This window comes from Leuresthes tenuis, unplaced genomic scaffold (genome assembly GCF_036924035.1).
Source record: "Leuresthes tenuis unplaced genomic scaffold, fLeuTen1.0.hap1 SCAF_14, whole genome shotgun sequence".
NCBI classification, from domain to species: domain Eukaryota; kingdom Metazoa; phylum Chordata; class Actinopteri; order Atheriniformes; family Atherinopsidae; genus Leuresthes; species Leuresthes tenuis.
The window spans coordinates 32,746,560-32,765,733 of NW_027325368.1; the positions used below are offsets into that span (position 1 = coordinate 32,746,560).

Genomic DNA, 19,174 nt, shown 5'->3' on the forward strand with positions numbered 1-19,174 from the left:
AACTAGAGTTATAGCACAAAAAACAAACGAAACAAAAATGTTACATCAATGGATTGTGTTTCATCCCTAACAAACAACATAATAGTTCAAATATCTATGGACAAGAGACAAAGTGGGACATTTACACAAAAACTCAACTTCCATCAAATGCAGCGTGTTGTAGTGAATTCTATAACATAATTTCTACACACCCAGTAAATATGTTTAGTCTGATGCTTGTATGTCATCCAGTACATAGGAGTTTACCCATATTTAAGTGTATAGCAGATGTGGTCATGAAGATGAGATGTAAAATTCTCCTGGCAGGCTTTTTAAAAAAAAAAAAAAAAAAAAGTTAAATTCAACATTCTGCGATGGCTGCATGTGTAAGATGTTTGGAGCCTGCTGGAGCATGGGTCATGAAAAAACAGCACACATACATGCCAAGTTCAGTTCTGATTTCCAAAGAAAGGGGAAAGGTGTATATGTGTGAAAATGCCTTCAAGTTTTATTTTAAGAAGGAATGAGGCAGTAGTTACTATTTGGAAAAAAAAAACAATTTAACTGTTACCTGGTTTTGGTCAGGTTTTTACATTAATATAATATCTGATCTTGAACCTCTGTGAATAACAGTTTAATTTTATTTATTCTTTTAAAATTGTTTTTTTTTTTATTTTTATTTTTTTACAAAAGTGAAGTCCAGATCAGATCAGATCAGACCAGATCAGAGAGTTTAAATGCTTCCGTCCTGCCTAATCCCACCACCATTGTCTACGGGAGCTGTCTGCAGCTTATGTGTTAGGGAGAAACAATGTCTTAATGTCCACAGTGTCTTAATTTATATCACAGTTCAAACTCAATCAGCTGAGGATTTAAGAAACAACTTCAACTTATACCATCATCTTCTAATCATATAATATGAAAAAAAAAGCTGAGAAAAAAACAACAAACACACACTCAAATGTAGTAAGAGTTGAACAGTCTTTTGAACTACATCCTGAAACCTATGGCTCAAAGAGAGGAATGTTTAGCAAAACACTCATACACAGCATTTATTTTCACATATGGCTCATCAAGGGGTAAAACTTACTGAGTGGTAAATGAGCTGTCTGAGGGGATGAGGAGAAGGTGTAGTGAGGATGGTGGGTGACAACACCTCACAACAACTTTGCATAGACTACAAAATTGACTGGAGTTTAACATATCTGCATTATTCAATCACAGTCGTATGACTGGACAGAACTGATTTGACTGCATTAATAAGAATGTCCCCTGAAGATATGCAGGTGATCAGAGTAAGATTTAAGATTTTCTTGTCCCAGCCTTTAAAAAGGGAGTCTTCTTACTGTTATGACTGAACAAACTCAAGATTTGCCTTCAGCCATGAACTTGGTCCAAAATATGAATGGCAGCAAAGTCATGCAACACAAAACCAAATATCAATGAGAAGCTTCAAAATCAAGTCCCAGAGTTGTTTGTTGTAGCAGATACAAGACTGGTAAACTGGCTGGACAAGTATCGTATACACCCCTAAAACAGCCTGAAACAAACACAGTAAAATAAAACACTCTAAAAAGAAAAATATTCTTTGCTTAAAGAGGAAAGATAATGAAAAACTCAAAGAACTTACAAAAAAGGTAAAATGAGAGGAGTACCATATTATTTAAAGTTTCATTCATTATATTACACATTCACTAAAAGAAAAATTTAGAGGGAAGGGGGGGGGGGGGGGGGGGGGGTGATGAGAGTTGTTATGACAACTCAATCTATTGAGGTGGAGAGATGCATCAACTCTCTGAATGCACTCAGATGGTGCAGATATAATGATAGTGGGTTTCTTCTCCATCATCATGGCGATTGTTGCTGCATCTACGTTTCTGCTGGAAGCAAAAACAAGATGTTCTGTCTGTCTCTTTCAAAGTTCACATGCATTAATTACATTGTATGTCATAGGAGATGGCATGCTTTAAAATGTTCCTTAAACATTCAACCCCTTTTCTCAAGAAAACAATAACTGCAAGTTTGTGAAATGTGTGTGTGTGTATAAAATCAGCCCTTTACAAAGCTAGAACTGTGTATCATTGCATATGACCCATCATTAATAGAGAGAACAATCCCAGGTTTCATTTAATCACTGTAGCTGGCCTGCCAAAGAGTTTGTACCAGTTGTAAGAAGATAAAAGGTCCAGGGGCAGTGGAAGTGATTGAAACACCTGAATTTAATTATTTGGATGGGTGAGTGGATACTTTTGGCAATATAGTGTACTAGATTGTTCATCTGGACAACAGACTGAATTGGAAATTCATTTCTGAAGTTCTCTACAAGAAGGCACAGTGCAGACTCTGGCAGAGAGTGCAATCTGTTTTGCTACCAAATGTTGGGGCACCAGCATTACAGTAATATAAAACTACTCGAAGATATTGTTTTAACATTTTAACTTTGACAAACACATTGCAGGAAAATTAGCTCCTGTTACACTGGTATCAGTTCTGTAGTATTGGAACACTTTAATGAATGCTGAGTACGAGTACACGCATGGTACATGAATGGTTAAGTTAACAATCGAGCATCAGAGTTGTTACGTTACATTATGTGCCCATATTAACTGAGTTAAAATAGAGAACCAAATTTAGATGAGTTAATATGGACAGCATAGTGGACCGATATTGTGCAAAGCCAATATAATACAGAGCAGAGCATCATTGCCAACACCCACATCATTTCAACTGGTAGCACACCATGCCAATACAAGTCAGACAATTTAACAGACAAAGTTGGTAACTTACTCCACAGCTGGAAGATAACTTCTATTAACTTCTATTGAACTTTAAGTATTTAACTTATGCGGTGTGCGTTTGTAATTTAATTTCTAAGCAGTTTGATTTGGTTAAAACTAGGGCCGAGACTCGATTAAAAAAATTAATCTAATTAATTAGAGGCTTTGTAATTAACTAATTGAAATAAATCACGTTTTTAATCGTATATAAATATTTGACCTGAAAAAAGTGAGAAGCTATTTTTTTTTCACATGGATTTTAGTATACCATTGAATAATCTTCTCAAACCCCAGCTGGTCGAGGCGGATGGCCACCCTTCCTGAGTCTGGTTCTGCCAGAGGTTTCTTCCTGTTAAAGGGAGTCGTTCCTTTCCACAGTCGCCACAGGCACGCTCAGGACGGGAGATTGGACTGAAGACACATTTCGGTGCAATCTGTTGGTTTCCTTAGCTAGGATATTAATTTTTTGAATTAGCTCTATATGAATTAATTGGATTATGATTACAATGAATTGAATTCCAATTGGCTTGAATTGGACTATATTACTTAAGTGCCTTGAGATGACAATTGTTGTAATCTGGCGCTATATAAATAAAATTGAATTGAATTGAATTGAATAATGACTGAATACATAAGCTTAAGCAACAAAACATTGGTTTTTTTTTTCAAGGTGGTACTTAACCAACGGCCCTTTTATCGATGCTTCAATCCATCTGTCCGTTTTATATTATTTTTCATTATTTTTTGCCTTTTAAAGGACAGGACAGATAAAAAGAGACAGAAAGCAGAGGGAGGGGGAATGACACGCAGTAAAAGCGGGATTCGAACCGGGGCCGACTGCAGCGAGAACTGTAGTCTCTTTACACGGGGCACCTGCACAACCCACTACTACGCTACTGACCATCCCATCCGTCTGTTTTTTAAAACAAAATTTCCCATCCACAGGGCCAATCAACGCGGTCTCATCAGCTTCTTCGTTCATGTTTGACTATTGTTCACTGTGGTTTGTTGTTGTCTGAAGTCAGTGGCGGCGCCAGAGTATTTTTTCTGGTTCATCTATGGTGGGGCTAACCCATAGAGCGGTGGGGCTCAAATCAATGCCCTAATTTCAATGTGAATATATTTTCAATAAAACAACACCCTCCCACAGCTAGAAACACACACATACACACACACACACACAGACACACACACACACAGAGAGAGACGGTATAGTTAATAGTTAAGTTGTCCTATAGCCATATATAGTCTACCACACAACAGCCAAGAGTCAAAACACAGCCCCGGCCAATTAAGTATGCTAATTAGGCAACAAGACCGCAGCGAGGAAGAGGATGAAACAGGCAACACGCAAAACGCAAAGTCTGCAAAGTTTCCAAAAACAATAAAAACAATATTGAAACTCACCAGGTTGAGATTTTCAAATTAGGGTTTTGTGACGAGCATGCGTCACACGAGTGATGTACGTCATGTGAGTGACAGTTCATTGCAGCAGCCTGACGTGGAGGTGCTGTTGGACTCTGCACTTCTCTTGGTTTTATGGAAGGGCTAACGGTAGGGCTAACACAATTCTTGGTGGGGATATAGCCCTACCCTGGCGCCGCCTATGTCTGAAGTCATGAACGTTACTTGGTGCTCCAGTATAATCGGTATGCCTGAAACTCATCCAGTGAGAAATGTTCCGCGGTACAAAAATAAGTGCGATTAAAGTGCGTTATTTTTTTTAACACATTAATTTTTGTGTAATTAATTAATCTTAATTAACGTGTTAAAGTCACAGCCCTAGTTAAAACAAATTATGCCCTATTTATCTCCTGAGCTAAACTTAGACAGATTTTATTGTCATTCAAAAACACATTTGCAATGCACATTTGAACGTGATTCTGTTGCAAGGCTCTGAGAAACAGAAGTAAAACAGTATAAATATAAAGTAGAATAAAAAAATATATCAAAGAAATAGAAACATAATAAAAATATATGGGTGCAGTAATTTTTAGCTAATCTGATATGTCAGCCAGCATCCTCAGTAGATATTCCCCAAGTATATTACAGCAAAGAGCCTTCTAATTTTCTTCTGATTTTGAAATGTCATTTTTGGTAATAAGGTATTATTTAAATAATTTATGTTTGGTTAATGTATGATGAATAATGAATTTGACTCGAATTCGACTGCTTATTTCTGCTTTAGGTTCCAACTAATTTCTAAATAGCATGTATAACTCAACACTACCAAAGTGTCATTATCTAGCATAGTTGGCACAACCATACAACACAGAAACAATCATTTAGGTTATTAAGCTGGTTGAAAATAGCTGGTGTTTACCTGAGGGCTCTGCTGGAATCCTTTCCTCGGTCTCAAACTGTGCTGCTGCAAATAAAGACATACATGCAGAAACAAGACAAAAAATCAATTAAATCAACAAGATACAGTATGTCTTATCAAAAATGTGTTATGTTTAGCAGACCAGTGTGCATACACACCTTTCTCTACTACGTCCTCTACTTCTTGTGCTGCTTCCTCTTCAGTGTCCGTGACTTTAGGGTAAAAAAAAAAGAAAGCCATAACAGTTAAAAACCAAGAGCAACAGCAAGGTTCTGCACTGGTATACTGGTATACTTTCCTCTCACCTATTACTTTTTGCTCATCCAAATCCTCTTTTGAAGCTGAATCCGTTCCAGCTGCATCCGTGGCCTTGTCTACTTCCTCCATCTCTGCTGCATATGCAGCATCTCGTACTTCTTCTTCTATAGGTGCCTCTTCCACTTCAGTTTGCTCCTCAGCAGCTTCTTCTGTTGCAACTGCCTCATCCTCAACAGCAGGTTCCTCCACAGCTTGATTTGAGAGTCTTGCCTCCTCATCAGCATTTTCTAAAGGCAATGCCCCCTCTTCTAATGCCACACCCTCAACACCTTCTTCTGTGGCTGCCTCCTCTTCAGTAATCTCCTCTGAATAAGCTTCCTCATCTTCCTCTGGTTCAGTTAAATCCTTGACAGCATTCTCTGTAGTTGCATCAGCAGCCTCCTCTGCAGGTGCCTCTGGGAGATCAGCCTCCTCCTCTTCTGTTACGGCTACTTCCTCAACAAACTTTTCCAAAGGTGCTGCCTCCTCTTCAGCAGCCTCCTCTGCAGTTTCCTCTGGGAGATCAGCCCCATTCTCTTCTGTTACTGCTACTTCCTCAACAAATGTTTCCAAAGATGCTACCTCCTCTTCAGCAACCTCCTCTACAGGTTGTTCTGAGGGATCAGCTTCCTCCTCTTCTGTTACTGGTAATTCCTCAACAAATTCTTCCAAAGGTGCCGCTTCCTCATCAGCAGCTTCCTCTGCAGGTTTCTCTGAGGGATCAGCCTCCTCCTCTTCTGTTACTGCTACTTCCTCAATAACTTTTTCTGAAGATGCTGCTTCCTCTTGAATTTCCTCGGCAGGAGCAGCCTCCTCTTGTGTAGTTGGTTCCTCAACAGCTTCTTCTAAAGCAGTGTCTTCCTCCTCAACAGTCTTAGCTACCTCATCAGCAGTTACTCCCTGCTCCTCGGTCCCCTTCACAACCTCAGCCTCCTCCACTGCAGCCTCAGCCTCTGTTGTTGGTTCTCCAGTTACCATCATTTTCCGTTCCTGTTGAAGTATTTTTCCATAAAATTAGTAAAAAGATTGAGAAACAAGAGTAAGACCCTTCACAAAACAAAACAGCAACCAACTGAAATCATATATGGTTGACGTTCCTCTGAAACTGCACCTACCCATATGTTACCTCAATTTTATTATGCTATAATGCAGAAGCCTATACCAGAAACAAGTTATCATTAACAAGTCTTTAAACAGGAAAGATGGTTGGAGGATCTCCAGTTTGTCAAAAAATTAGTGACAAAAATCAATGAGACGTTCAATAAATTATTCCTTAAATGAAAGATTTTTCTCAGTTCACTTGCACATACACATACTGAATAAAGGTTTTCAATAAATCTGGAGTAATTTCAGTGCAGATAGGGAAGGGATGCAAGCCTGTACAAGACACCTGTGATGGCATAGCATAATTACATTGACAAGGGATAACTGTGGGAAGTCTTTGTAAAGCACCACAATATGGAATTCAAATAATAAATATATCAGTGTTCTTGGCAAAGGTAATTTACATTTCTTTGATAGTGTGATAAATGCAGATCAGTACATATGTCACCTAGCATCCTAGCTGGGTTTTCATTGCCGTTTTTTATTTTTTATACACAAGATGCAAATGAAAAAAAAGGTGAATAGAAACTGTAAAAATAAAAAAAGGTTAACTATCCACTAATGCGCGAAAAAAAAGTTAGCTTTTTTACATCTTTTTTAAAAGATTTTGCATCAAACTTGGCAAAGCTCCTAAGGTGTGTCAGAGCGGTTAAAAATATTTATATATGTTTGAACAGAGCGAAAGCTACACCTCAAACTCCTCAAAACCGTTTTCTATCTTCATTTGGCCCCTGCCACCAACAGATCTGAGGTCGGTTCTGCTTGAGGTCTCTCCAGTGTCACCAACCAACCATGGTTGACAGGGGTATTTAACTGTGTCATAACTTCTAACTGGACAACAATGAAGTGGATTATGGATGGTAGTAATTTCACTTTTGTCTCACTTGTTCTCCGTTTGAAGTGCTTTTAGATTATATATGTTGTGAATTAGCGAGATATAAATAAACTGAATTGAATTAAAATGAATACAGTACTATTGTGTGAGCCTGTGTATTAATGTGAATGCAGCAGTTTAGAATTGTGCAGTGTTGAAAGTGATGAGTAGGCATTACAAGGTCAGACCTAGTCATATTGTCACTGAAAAATGTAATTAATACGTCACAGACATGTTAATTTGCCATCACATTGTCTGAAGTGTTTCATATTGCTGACCAGCGTTCTAATATGTTCAATGGCATGGGTGCAGTACATGAACCTGAGCTTGTGTTTATCTTTTTTTCACACCTCCATACCACTTAAGTTCTCGCATACATCCCCACCTCTCTGTCCTGTAATGCAAAAATGTAATTATGAATCATTGACATGTCAGACACAATGCAAAATAATGAAATCATACCTCCTCCACAAGGACATCCTCCTCTAGGACCTCTGGATCCTCCTCAATCACCTAAAAAAGCACACACAATTAAAATGCTATTAGCAGGTTCACAGAAAAGTCAGAAGAAAGCGATTACTTTTCTTTAATAACAAAAAATAATAATTTGTTAAGATATGTAAAATGTCAACTTCTTGCAAATGTTATCGTTTGTTCACAGAGAACATACTTTCTATTTTCATTCTTAATTATATTTTTCCAAAGAAGCACTGAAATGCTTCAAAGATAGTGGCGGATATCATGTTCCAACTAAGTTGCAACCAGTCAAGAAATTTTACCGTGACTTTCAGGAAAGTTTACGTAATATAACTTTTTGGTGTTCAGAAACACAATTTATTCAAAGGACTAAATTTAGATTTGATTTCATAATTCTAATTATAAGAAAATTAACAAGAAAAACAAATAAGAAGCTGCTGCTAGAAGTGGGTCTTTTAGCACAGAGGTGTTGGGAATGGTAAGGAGAGAGAGATACAGACATTGTAATTTTTAGGAATAGTATTACCCTTATTAATTTATATAATAAATACATGTTCAACATAAATTGTTTTCTTTCTATTTTCTTTAACAAAGAAATAAGATCCTTGACTGTTGCATATGCAGTTAAAAAATGATAATTTCAATTTGATTTTCGATAAACGTTGGAAATGAAAATTAAACTCATGCTAATTACATGTGGATTGTGACTGCAGATATAGTTATAGAATACTTAACATACAGTTTACAACAGAAGTAAGAACACTTTTTCACAATAATTAATTATACCCATAATTAATTGCATAACTTCAATCAATTAATTGCATAACTTCAATCAGAATTCCAATCAAATTATACGCTGTTGTCGTAGTTTTAACTTTTGCAATGGTCTCAAACCCCCAAGGAATGTTCTCCCAATGGTAATTGGGCTTCTTTTCATGTTTTACACAGTCTAATCTGGTAAGGTCAACAACAGAAGATGTTTGTGGAAATCTAAGACACAGTGTTGTCAGATATAGATTGGGTTTTGGTCATGTATGCACAGAACGTTATCAGAAGGTATAAGAGAACACCACAATCTACTGTCTTTGGGAATTCCTTGTACTCTGTCGTGTACTCAATGTCGTCTGTTCCTATGAATAAATTCTCCTGAGAGTCCAACCACTCTGGTCTTTTCTCCACAACATAATGGTGACCCTTAAATTGTGAATTTGACTTCTGGAACCCTGAAGAGTGAGTCCTCTGTGCCTCAGCAGTTTAGATCAGTCGTGAAAGCCAGCAGGTACGATATTTTTTTTCCGAACCATTAAAGCGGCAGATGTTGGCTGTTTGGTGTAGTGAGACAACCCTCTGGGTTTTCCCCCAAAATTAATCATTTCCCTTGTACACAGGCAGGCTGATGAAATTATTCAGGAAAATTGTTGTGAGCATTGACATACATACATAGACGCCACATCAACTGTGGAAGGGTGTGCCTAAAGCGCCGCCATTTTGGCACAGGGCTAGCAGAGGCAGAGGTGCATGAACTTACGAAGGTAATCCTCAAATCTTAAAGTAGAATTATTCGCTGAATTTTGGAGCGATTTCCAAATGAATTGATTTGTAAAAAACGTCACACATGTAGCTATGATACAGGGTGCTTGGATATTTTGAAAATGCTGGTTTTCTTCCAGTGGACTTGCCTCAGAATTTCCCTGAAGCTGAACCTCACTCTAATGTTGTGAGTATCTGCATGTAATATTTTTCAAACACAGGAGAGCATCAAGGCCCTGGTAATATTAAAATCTGTATCGCATTTACTCTCTGCCACTCATTTTAGACACACTGAAATACACACGAGTACACATTAAAACATACTGTAGTGTGTTATGTCCCTGTCACTTAGACAGCTTAGCTCATACCCAGGGTGCAAACAGTTGGGACTGAGAGATGAATTTAAGAATGTGGGCCAGCTACATCAGTGAGTGATGAGTTATAAACATCAATATATATTTCCACCTCTCTTTCCACTGGGACCACAATTACGCTTGGCCTGCTTTTCCCACTGTTCTAAAGGAGAGACTTAGTGAAGCTCTGGCTAGAGCGGAAAGTCTGGAGTGCGAGAAGAGGAATAGCATGCTCCTGGAGCGAAGGAAAATGTGCACGCTATTCTCAAAGATCTGAGGGAGAAAAACACATAAATGAAGAGCTGAAAGACAGGCTTGAATGCTACTCGGGTAAAATGGAAATACTAATTTGAATATTTTAGGTTTTGTAAATAAAGACCTGAATATACCTGAACGTTTTCTGGGTTCTTTTCATTTTATCTATGTCTGTCTGTCATGTCTGATGTTTATCAAACAAACCTCGTGAAAATAGCTTGACAACTGAGTGATTTATGATCACTTTTATTGTGTAGAAACACTATTCCTCCATAGATGTAATGTACTGTAGGAGCGAGTGGCACTGTACCAAGATGGCCACCCTGTAGGCACGCCCCTCTAGTGAGCGGCAGCAGTCAATGCGGCGTCTATGTATATATGTCTATGGTTGTGTGCCCAGAGGTGCTGATTGTTTGAATTTGGACAATAATTAGGCAAACAGCAGCTTGTTTGTGAAGCGGGTGGCTGTGAAAAAAAGCCAGTTGTTATGTGATATGATCTAAGTGCACTGTTTATTGTTAATGAGGGACGAGTTGCTTGGCCCTGGCAGGTTGTGTTTATGTGAATTAAGACAATGAGCTTGGGAACTGGAATTGTTTAGTGAGTTGTCAGAGCGGGAGTCTGTAAATCACCTGCTCATGATGATGTCTTGATGTCTTGGTGCCAAAAGCTAACCTTTATTGCACAGAGGGGAGATAATCCAAGAAACACTTAGCAGGTAATTTGAGTTAACATCATGCAAAGAATGAAGGAAGTGCAAACAAAAGATTGTAAGGGGCGGCTATATCGGCCTCAGAGAAGCATGCCAGGTGTGCAAAGACGCACGGGAGCATGCTGGACCTGAGATGAGTTTGGTGATTATATAACCAACTGCCAATGATCACAAAAAACTCCTTAGCATAATCAAAGCCATCCTCGGCAAAGTGGAGTGAGAGGCTCGGTGGATACTTACGGAGGGCCAGACTTTAGAATGGAAATTGTAATACCAATCTTGATGTCCAATTGAACCCCTAATGATTTATCAGGGAGAGAAGCCTTTTTTTAAATTAAATAAAAATAAAAAATAAAAATAAATTCTCCCCAGGGTGCATATTTTCATAAAATTATTAAAACAGACCTTCCAATGTTAAAGCAAACAGAAACAACGAAAGTGTCACCATTGAAAGACATTATTTATCAATTTCGCTTCAGAAGTAAAATTGATGACGTTTGTTGTGATTTAGTACTAAACAAATGCAACTGAATTGTTATAACGCACAGCAAGTGTGCCATTTCAATATTTAAAGGGGTAAAATAGAGAAATCCAAGTATACGTTAGGGCTTGATTTGAGAATATTAAATGTTGCAGGTACAATATGTAGGGATGCCAAACCCTCACGTTCTCCTTACCAAGGTGCCAGATGTTAAAGTTTTATGCTACTCAATCTGTGTTTTGAATGTCTCTGCATAATTTTCCTGGAAAGTCTCGAGTAGGGGTTCTTTAAAGGATTCTCTCCTAAATTGTCCTAAAATTAGATTTCTTTGTTAAGGGAGTGGTAAAGACCTCTCGTTCCAAGGGTTACGACTAGACTGCTGAACCGCAGGATTGATAGCATGATTGAACCAGAAGAGACTGAGCTGTAACTACATTGCTCTACACATGATAATCATTTCCATTTTTTTCTTTCAATTTTGCCTTTAAAAATTTGTCAATTTCTTACACTTCATTGTATAACTACTCATCATATCTGAACAAGGTCACAGGTTTATATTCACATGCATTGTCATAGCTAAATGTTGTGTATTGTTTAGCATTTTGTTACATTCCTTCCATTGATCAGTCAATGTTCTGAGTGTTGTGTGGTTGTTTATTGTTATTGTCTATTGTTGTCTTTTTGTTTCATTATACGTTGCATTCTTCTTTCATTTGATGTTTTTCATTTGTGTTAGTATTACTTGTAGTTTTTCAACTATGCTGTCCTTTGCCATTGGCAAACGTGAACAGTTCGTTGTGGCACCTTTTGGATGTTCAGAGGTCGGTCGCCATCTGGGGGATGGGGCCATAGGAGAATTTTCCACTCAACAAAGTTATGAGTTACAAACAGAAGAGGCCACACGGGTTTTTCACTCCAACACACCGCAAACTGTGGATTAATGAGTTGGTAACAGTCCTGAGACACTTCAGTCCAAGAACGACAACCTCAGTCTTGTTTGAATTTGGAAGCAAGAAATTAAAGCAACACTAAAGAAGTTTATAAATCTTAAAACTATATGCTTCTGACTCATTTTGAAGTACACTGAGTTTTTGTTATTTACATTCAAAGGCCTGAAACTGCCCATGAGCGCCTGAGATACCACAAGTTGTGACTTTGGTTTCCTGCCCCACACCACAAAGTTTTGCTTTGTGGGCTTTTTGATGGCATCTTTGTGACAATATCTGTATGGCTGTACATTTGTACACAAATTTTTTTTACATCCCACAACTGTAGGGGGAGCCAAAGAGCAAAAGTAAAAAAAGAGAGACAAATTGTTGAGTGTTACTTTAAAAGTCATTCTGGCCTTTGTCTTTAAAGACATGTTTGTAGTCTGACCAACTGGTTGGTTTCACCTTGCTTTGTGAATAAATACAGCTGTGTGTCATTTGCACAGCAATGGAATTTTATGGCATACTATCAAACACTGTTTCCTTGAGGAAGCAAATAAAAAGTCAAAAGTAATGGTCCAAGCACAGAACTCTGAGGAGCTCTATGGTTGACTGTGGTGTGTGAGGAAGATTCCTCATTTACATGCCCAAACTGGAATCCATTAGATAAATAACTTAAACCTGCCCAATGCTTCTCCTTTAATCCCTGTAACATGGTTAAGCCATTGCAATAGAATGTTATGACTGAGTATTTCAAATGATCAACTTTAGACTTAAGGAGAATGGATATTAAGACTGGGTTCAAAAACTTACTTTTCCAATTCATTGAGTTTTAAAATTTGCCATTTTTGGCATCATCTCCATCATCTACATGTTGTGTAATCTCTCAAGACTAGTTTCACATGACTAGCCTCACAACATTGAGCAAGAAGATTGATGCATGTGTTGGTAAGAACCTGTACTGTCTGTGAGGAGAGGGAAAACATTTGAACCCGATTGAATCCGGGCATTGTCATCTTAGACTATGCCCGTGCCATTACGGGAGAAAAAAACTCCACTGATGGAATAACCTGGTCATTCAGTATATTCAGGTATACAGGTCAGACGCAAAAATTTAATTCTCAAAATTGAAAAAAAAATTATACTCTAAGATAGGAATAATACATTTCATAATAATACATTTATCAATAATAAAGTTCCAACTATAGTGGAACTTTATTATTATTATTATTATTATATATTATTATTACAACTATAGTGATACCCCTATAGTTGGGTGTGTTCCAACTATAGGGGTATCACACTCCTCAGCCTCCCTGGTAAGGTTTATTCGGGGTTACTGGAGAGGAGGATTCGTCAGATAATCGAGCCTCGGATTCAGGAGGTGCAGTGTGGTTTTCATCCTGGCCGTGGAACAGTGGACCAGCTCTATACCCTCGGCAGGATCCTGGGAGTTCGCCCAACCAGTCTACATGTGTTTTGTGGACTTGGAGAAAGCGTTCGACCGTGTCCCTCGTGGAGTCCTGTGGGGGGTGCTCCGGGAATATGGAGTGCCGGACCCCTTGATAGGGGCCGTTCGGTCTCTGTATGACCGGTGCCAGAGTTTGGTCCGCATTGCCGGCAGTAAGTCGGATACGTTTCCGGTGAAGGTTGGACTCCATCAGGGCTGCCCCTTTGTCTGATTCTGTTCCTAACTTTTATGGACAGAATTTCTGGGCACAGCCAGGGCGTTGAGGGTGTCCGAATTGGCGACCTCAGAATCGGGTCTCTGCTTTTTGCGGATGATGTGGTTCTGTTAGCGTCGTCGGGCTGTGACCTTCAGCTCTCACTGGAGCGATTCACAGTGTGAAGCGGCTGGGATGAGAATCAGCACCTCCAAATCCGAGACTATGGTTCTCAGCCGGAAGAGGGTGGAATGCTCTCTCCGGGTTGGGAATGAGATCCTTCCCCAAGTGGAGGAGTTCAAGTATCTCGGGGTCTTGTTCATGAGTGAGGGATGAATGGAGCGTGAGATTGACGGGCGGATCGGTGCGGCGTCTGCAGTGTTGTGGGCTCTGCACCGACCCGTTGTTGTGAAGAAGGAGCTGAGCCAGAAGGCGAAGCTCTCCATTTACTGGTCAGTCTACGTTCCCATCCTCACCTAAGGTCATGAGTTGTGGGTAGAGACCGAAAGAACTAGATCGCGAATACAAGCGGCCGAAATGGGTTTCCTCCGCAGGGTGTCTGGGCTCTCCCTTAGAGATAGGGTGAGAAGCTCAGTCATCCGGGAGGGGCTCGGAGTAGAACCGCTGCTCCTCCGCATTGAGAGGAGTCAGATGAGGTGGCTCGGGCATCTGGTTAGGATGCCCCCTGGACGCCTCCCTGGTGAGGTGTTCCGGACACGTCCCACTGGGAGGAGACCCTGGGGAAGACCCAGGACACGTTGGAGAGACTATGTCTCTCGGCTGGCCTGGGAACGCCTCGGGGTCCCCCCGGAAGAGCTGGAGGAAGTGGCCGGGGACAGAGACGTCTGGGTTTCTCTGTTAAAGCTGCTGCCCCCGCGACCCGACCCCCGGATAAGCGGTAGATGATGGATGGATGGAATAATAAAGTTCTTCTGTTGTTTTTTTACGATTGATTTCACTTACCGTTTAAGTGACTCCCAACACGATAATTCAAGATTTTTTTCTGACCTCATTTCTTCCTCGAAGATGATGGTTCCCCACTATCCTTCCAGTTTTTAATAATGTGCTGGATAGTTAACATCTTAAATAACTTGTTGCCGGCTAAAACCTAATCAGCTATGCAGTAATTATCCGATGGGAGGCTCTTACCTATTTGCTTAATTAAATCCAGGTGGTGACTTTTCTTTGGACGGGTAGTTTATGACAGAGTTCAAACCGGACTTTGTATTGCATGTAAACACGTTAGAAATTAAATGAAAGTTCTCAAAGCTAGATAAGCACACCCAGATAATGCAGTTGGGGGTTAAATTACTTGTGCATGTTTACCCACAAATAGCCTCAAATGAGCTTAGGCACTCAACAACTCCATCACTGAGAAGGAAGAAGCTGATAACAAACAACCACAAGGGATAAAGCACATCTTTTTTTACTCATAACTCAAATGTAAGTGTATACTAATACGGGCAAATTCCCAATCAAGCTGCACTCATTCAAATATTTCCGTTTTTGTGTTGGACTGCGAAACTTGTCAAAAATTGTGACAAAAAAAAAGCCCATTTTGAACACCAAAAAGCTTTTGCATTTTGGCTTAGTGTTTGTTAAATAAATATCTTGGTGACTATTTATCATGTGTTGTTCACATGAGGTTGTACACATTTAGGACCACATTTCTTTCTTTTTGTCCCAGTACATTAAACCTCTGAACTAAAAAAAGAGTATACTTTCTTTCTTTTTTTTTTTATTTAGCCAGTAATCATTACCAACTGCCAGCTCACTGCATCAGTGTAAAAGGATGTAAAGGAATCATGTATTTCAACAGGGACAAATTTTGTGATTATCGGCCAATTTTTGACACAGCTAATGTCTTCATGTCTGCAGAGGTTATTATGAATTACTTCGTGTATACCAACCTCAGGACTCTCCACAGGATCTGTTTCTGGTTCAGGCTCTGGTTCAGACTCAGGTTCTTGTTCACGCTCAGATGCTACCACTTCAGGCTCAGCAGCTACTTCAAGTTCAGGCTCTAGAGAGGAGAAGCAGAGAGCTGTAGAGATTTTCCATTACATATACATAGACTATATATAAAAGATATTTGTTGCAATAGGTCTGGGAAATCAATGCATAGGTGCCTAAAAATACGCGGGCTATAGAAAAAACCTTTGCCTACAATATTCGTCATATCAAAAGCATAAACTTGCACCTTATGGAGTTACTACTATTTGCCCACAAATAAAGACAGTATTGTTAGCGATAAACATATTTTGATCAGTATGTAAGTTTGACAATAACTCCATAATAAAGTAGATATTAATCCTAAATAGACAGACACTGCTGTTTGTTGAAATGTTGGTGTCACCCACTTTTATGAGGGGGCGGACAGAAAATATCCATAGAAAGTGGAATGTTGCAGACATTTGCAAATTCCCATCCCACCTCTCCATCATTTCAAGATTCGTGTGAAGGTGTATTTTTCAGGTACTATTGTACAGAGGCAAGTTCATGCAAATCCACAATGGTTGAATTTTTTTTGTGGAACACCAAATTGCATTTATACAAACGGAACCCTTGATTGAGAAAATAAGAAAAAGTCAGTATTGTTAAACTTTATGAATTGCGTCATGAGAATTTTATATTTACAGATTAGAAAATTTATTTATTTACTTTATTATTTCCAATTATTGTTTTTCTTTGATTTTATATATTTATTTAATTTTTAATGTATCCCATACAAATAAATAAATGTTTTCATTTTATTCGACCTATATTTATGATCCGATAGCACCATTTCTTAACTAAACAATTTTGCATTTCTTCTTTCTCCAACATCTTCTCATTGAAAATCTATTAGTTTGATAATATATAAATTTGACAGCATTTCCTCAGTTCTTTAAATGGTAAATCGACTGCATTTATGTATCGCTTTTTTAAGTCTTGTTTACAACATGCCTTTGCATTAAAAATGACATTCACACACACATGTCTTCGTTGATGCTATGCAGTGCTTTTCTGTCACACCCATACTTACAGTCTAATAAACACTCTGAAGGCAACGTGAGATTCAGTATCATGCCCAAGGACACTTACAGGTGCACTGGGGAAGTGGATATCTAACCACTGACTTTCCAACTGGCAGACAGTTTCTCCTTTAGTGCCTTGAATTGATGTTGTTTGTATGTTTGTTTTATTTATTCGTTTTTTAAACATAGAACATCAGTATTTTTTAATCTTAACTAATACAATATTTGACTGTTTTTGCCTTTTTTCTTTGTAAAGCAATTTGTGCTACATTCGTTTCATATAAAAAAAGTGCTACATAAAAAGAAAGTCAATTTGATTGATTTTTAAATAAAATAGAATTTTATATAAAATAAGATTTTCATGCAACTCAAGTTCTATGAGTATAACAGTAGCACTCTATTTCTAGTGTGGGTGGGCAAGAGTGGTAACCAGGCTTATGTGCATGATAGCTATGGTCACCCTTGGCTCTGACCTTGGTGCAGTTTATATCAGGTAGAAGTCAGTCAGTGAAACTTTTTCAGAGCAAGCTAAGTATTGATAAATCTAACAAAAAATTAGACCGACATAACAAAATATCCACTGACACAAGATGGTGAGACTTCCAATTGTAACGTTAAGCCGAGCTTCAGAGTAACCACGGCATTCACTGACAAACACACCAAGTGGTGATAAACCCGTACCCTCTGCTACAGCAGCTTCAATCACTTCCTCAGTCACATCTTCCACAGGCACAGGGTCAGGCTCAAAAATTTCTGTAAACAAAAAGGCATAATATCAAACACCAAAGAGTCAATGTGTGAATAAATGACCAAGGACATTTTACGAAAGCTAACTTCTATTGAACTATTTTTTAATTATCATTTTAAAAGCATGTTCTTTTGATCATGCTGAACAAAATAAGCAGAACCAAGTGAAAGGGCATATTTTTTCTATACCCGATCACAGGTGCATCTATCATTTATGCATCTAGTGTCACTGCATTAAGACCTGCATGAAGAAATCATCAGTAAGTTTAAGAAAACAATTAAACTGTGTTGATATAGCTCTTATTACTTTTTGTGAGAATAAATGAGTCCTCTTTATTTGCTGTATACATTGTAATTAAAGTGCCAGAATTTGCCATGTAATTTCTGAGCTGTTGTGATTTCATGTACTTGAGAATGTTAAATTATGTTGAAAAAAATGCAAATATACAGTTTTGCATATTTAGGCACATTATCAATTAACTCCTATATATAACTGAAATAGGATTAATGGATTATTTAAAAATAAGAACACATGGAATGGTGGGTCATGGCAATTATAGAAATGTGCAAAATTGCAAGTTGACAGTAAAACAGAAAGTGGCAAAAAAAAATAAAAGAAATGAAATGATGTTGAGAAACAAAAGTGGGTTTCAGAAGATACTACACAAAAAGTGACTCAGACCTGACCAACTGAGTCTGAAATATTAAATACAAATTTGGATAGCAGACAGCCTAGGGAGGGCACCTCTAATATAAGCTGATATTTTGTTTGCACTTTGCCAAAGAAAGCTGTGCTTTGAGAGAATAACTTCTCTTCATTGCCACCAAGTATATTTTAATCGGCCATTGTGTTCTCACACCAGATTTTTCTTAGCAATCATCTCTGTCAGGCATCTCATGTGCTGAGAATTTTTTTTGTTGCTGGTTGTTTTGAAGTAGTATTATTTCACTTACTACGAACCTTACCCTATGTTACTGAGATTTATTAATTTGTCACTTGGCCACAGCTGGTCGATATGCTATTACTTGTGTGTTAAGTGTCGAGTGGCAGCTTGTGAGACGAGGTAAGAGAAAAGTAGGCCACAGACAGAATAGTAGGCTTAATATTATGCACTGTGATGGGCAGGGTCCATTTTGACCATTTTACATTTGCTCACTCCTTTCGCAACCATTTCTGATATTGAAAACCACAAGCTTCTGAGCTAGTGATAGTGTGACGAACTGTCATCACCCAACTCACTTTTCTTCTATCAATAAGTTTGTTTAATTGGCCCCCTCGGGACAAATACATCTTTTTTTAATTGAAGAGATCATTTTAGAACATTGTGAACATCAACGTATGAGTTACCTTCTTGTAAGGGTTCAGGTTCTGCAGTCTCCACAGGGTCAGCTGCCTCCTCGCTATGGGAGGTGACGACAACAGCTTTTTCTTTCAGTCCTACATTAAACGATGCACATGTTGTTGGAAGGATTTACATGTATATGTATGTTATAAATACAAGATATCCACTGTATTTGTTTGCAATCCTTAAATAATGATATACTATGAATTCAGTTTCTGTGACATATTTGGGGGTAAAGCTGTATTTGTGAATAGTCTCATACTTGCATCCAAAATATGTGCTGTATCAGTCTGTGTGAAGAATGAACTTTAA

At 38.4% G+C, this 19,174-nt stretch overlaps 1 protein-coding gene across 5 annotated transcripts in view; it reads right to left on the reverse strand.

The window, feature by feature from the left end:
* Positions 1-322: 322 nt before the first annotated feature.
* asph (aspartate beta-hydroxylase) overlaps positions 323-19,174 on the reverse strand; it is a 51,674-nt gene continuing 32,822 nt past the window's right edge. For 3 of the 5 annotated variants that reach the window (XM_072363504.1, XM_072363501.1, XM_072363505.1), the window contains 8 exons: positions 18,868-18,957; positions 17,433-17,525; positions 15,666-15,778; positions 7,817-7,867; positions 5,385-6,366; positions 5,238-5,291; positions 5,080-5,124; positions 323-1,859 (listed from right to left, as the gene is read on the reverse strand). In XM_072363504.1, coding sequence (XP_072219605.1) covers positions 1,849-1,859; positions 5,080-5,124; positions 5,238-5,291; positions 5,385-6,366; positions 7,817-7,867; positions 15,666-15,778; positions 17,433-17,525; positions 18,868-18,957 — 1,439 coding nt within the window. In that variant the 3' untranslated portion in view covers positions 323-1,848. The remainder of the gene's footprint in view (positions 1,860-5,079; positions 5,125-5,237; positions 5,292-5,384; positions 6,367-7,816; positions 7,868-15,665; positions 15,779-17,432; positions 17,526-18,867; positions 18,958-19,174) is intronic. The other 2 variants (XM_072363503.1, XM_072363502.1) reach the window with 2 other exon arrangements.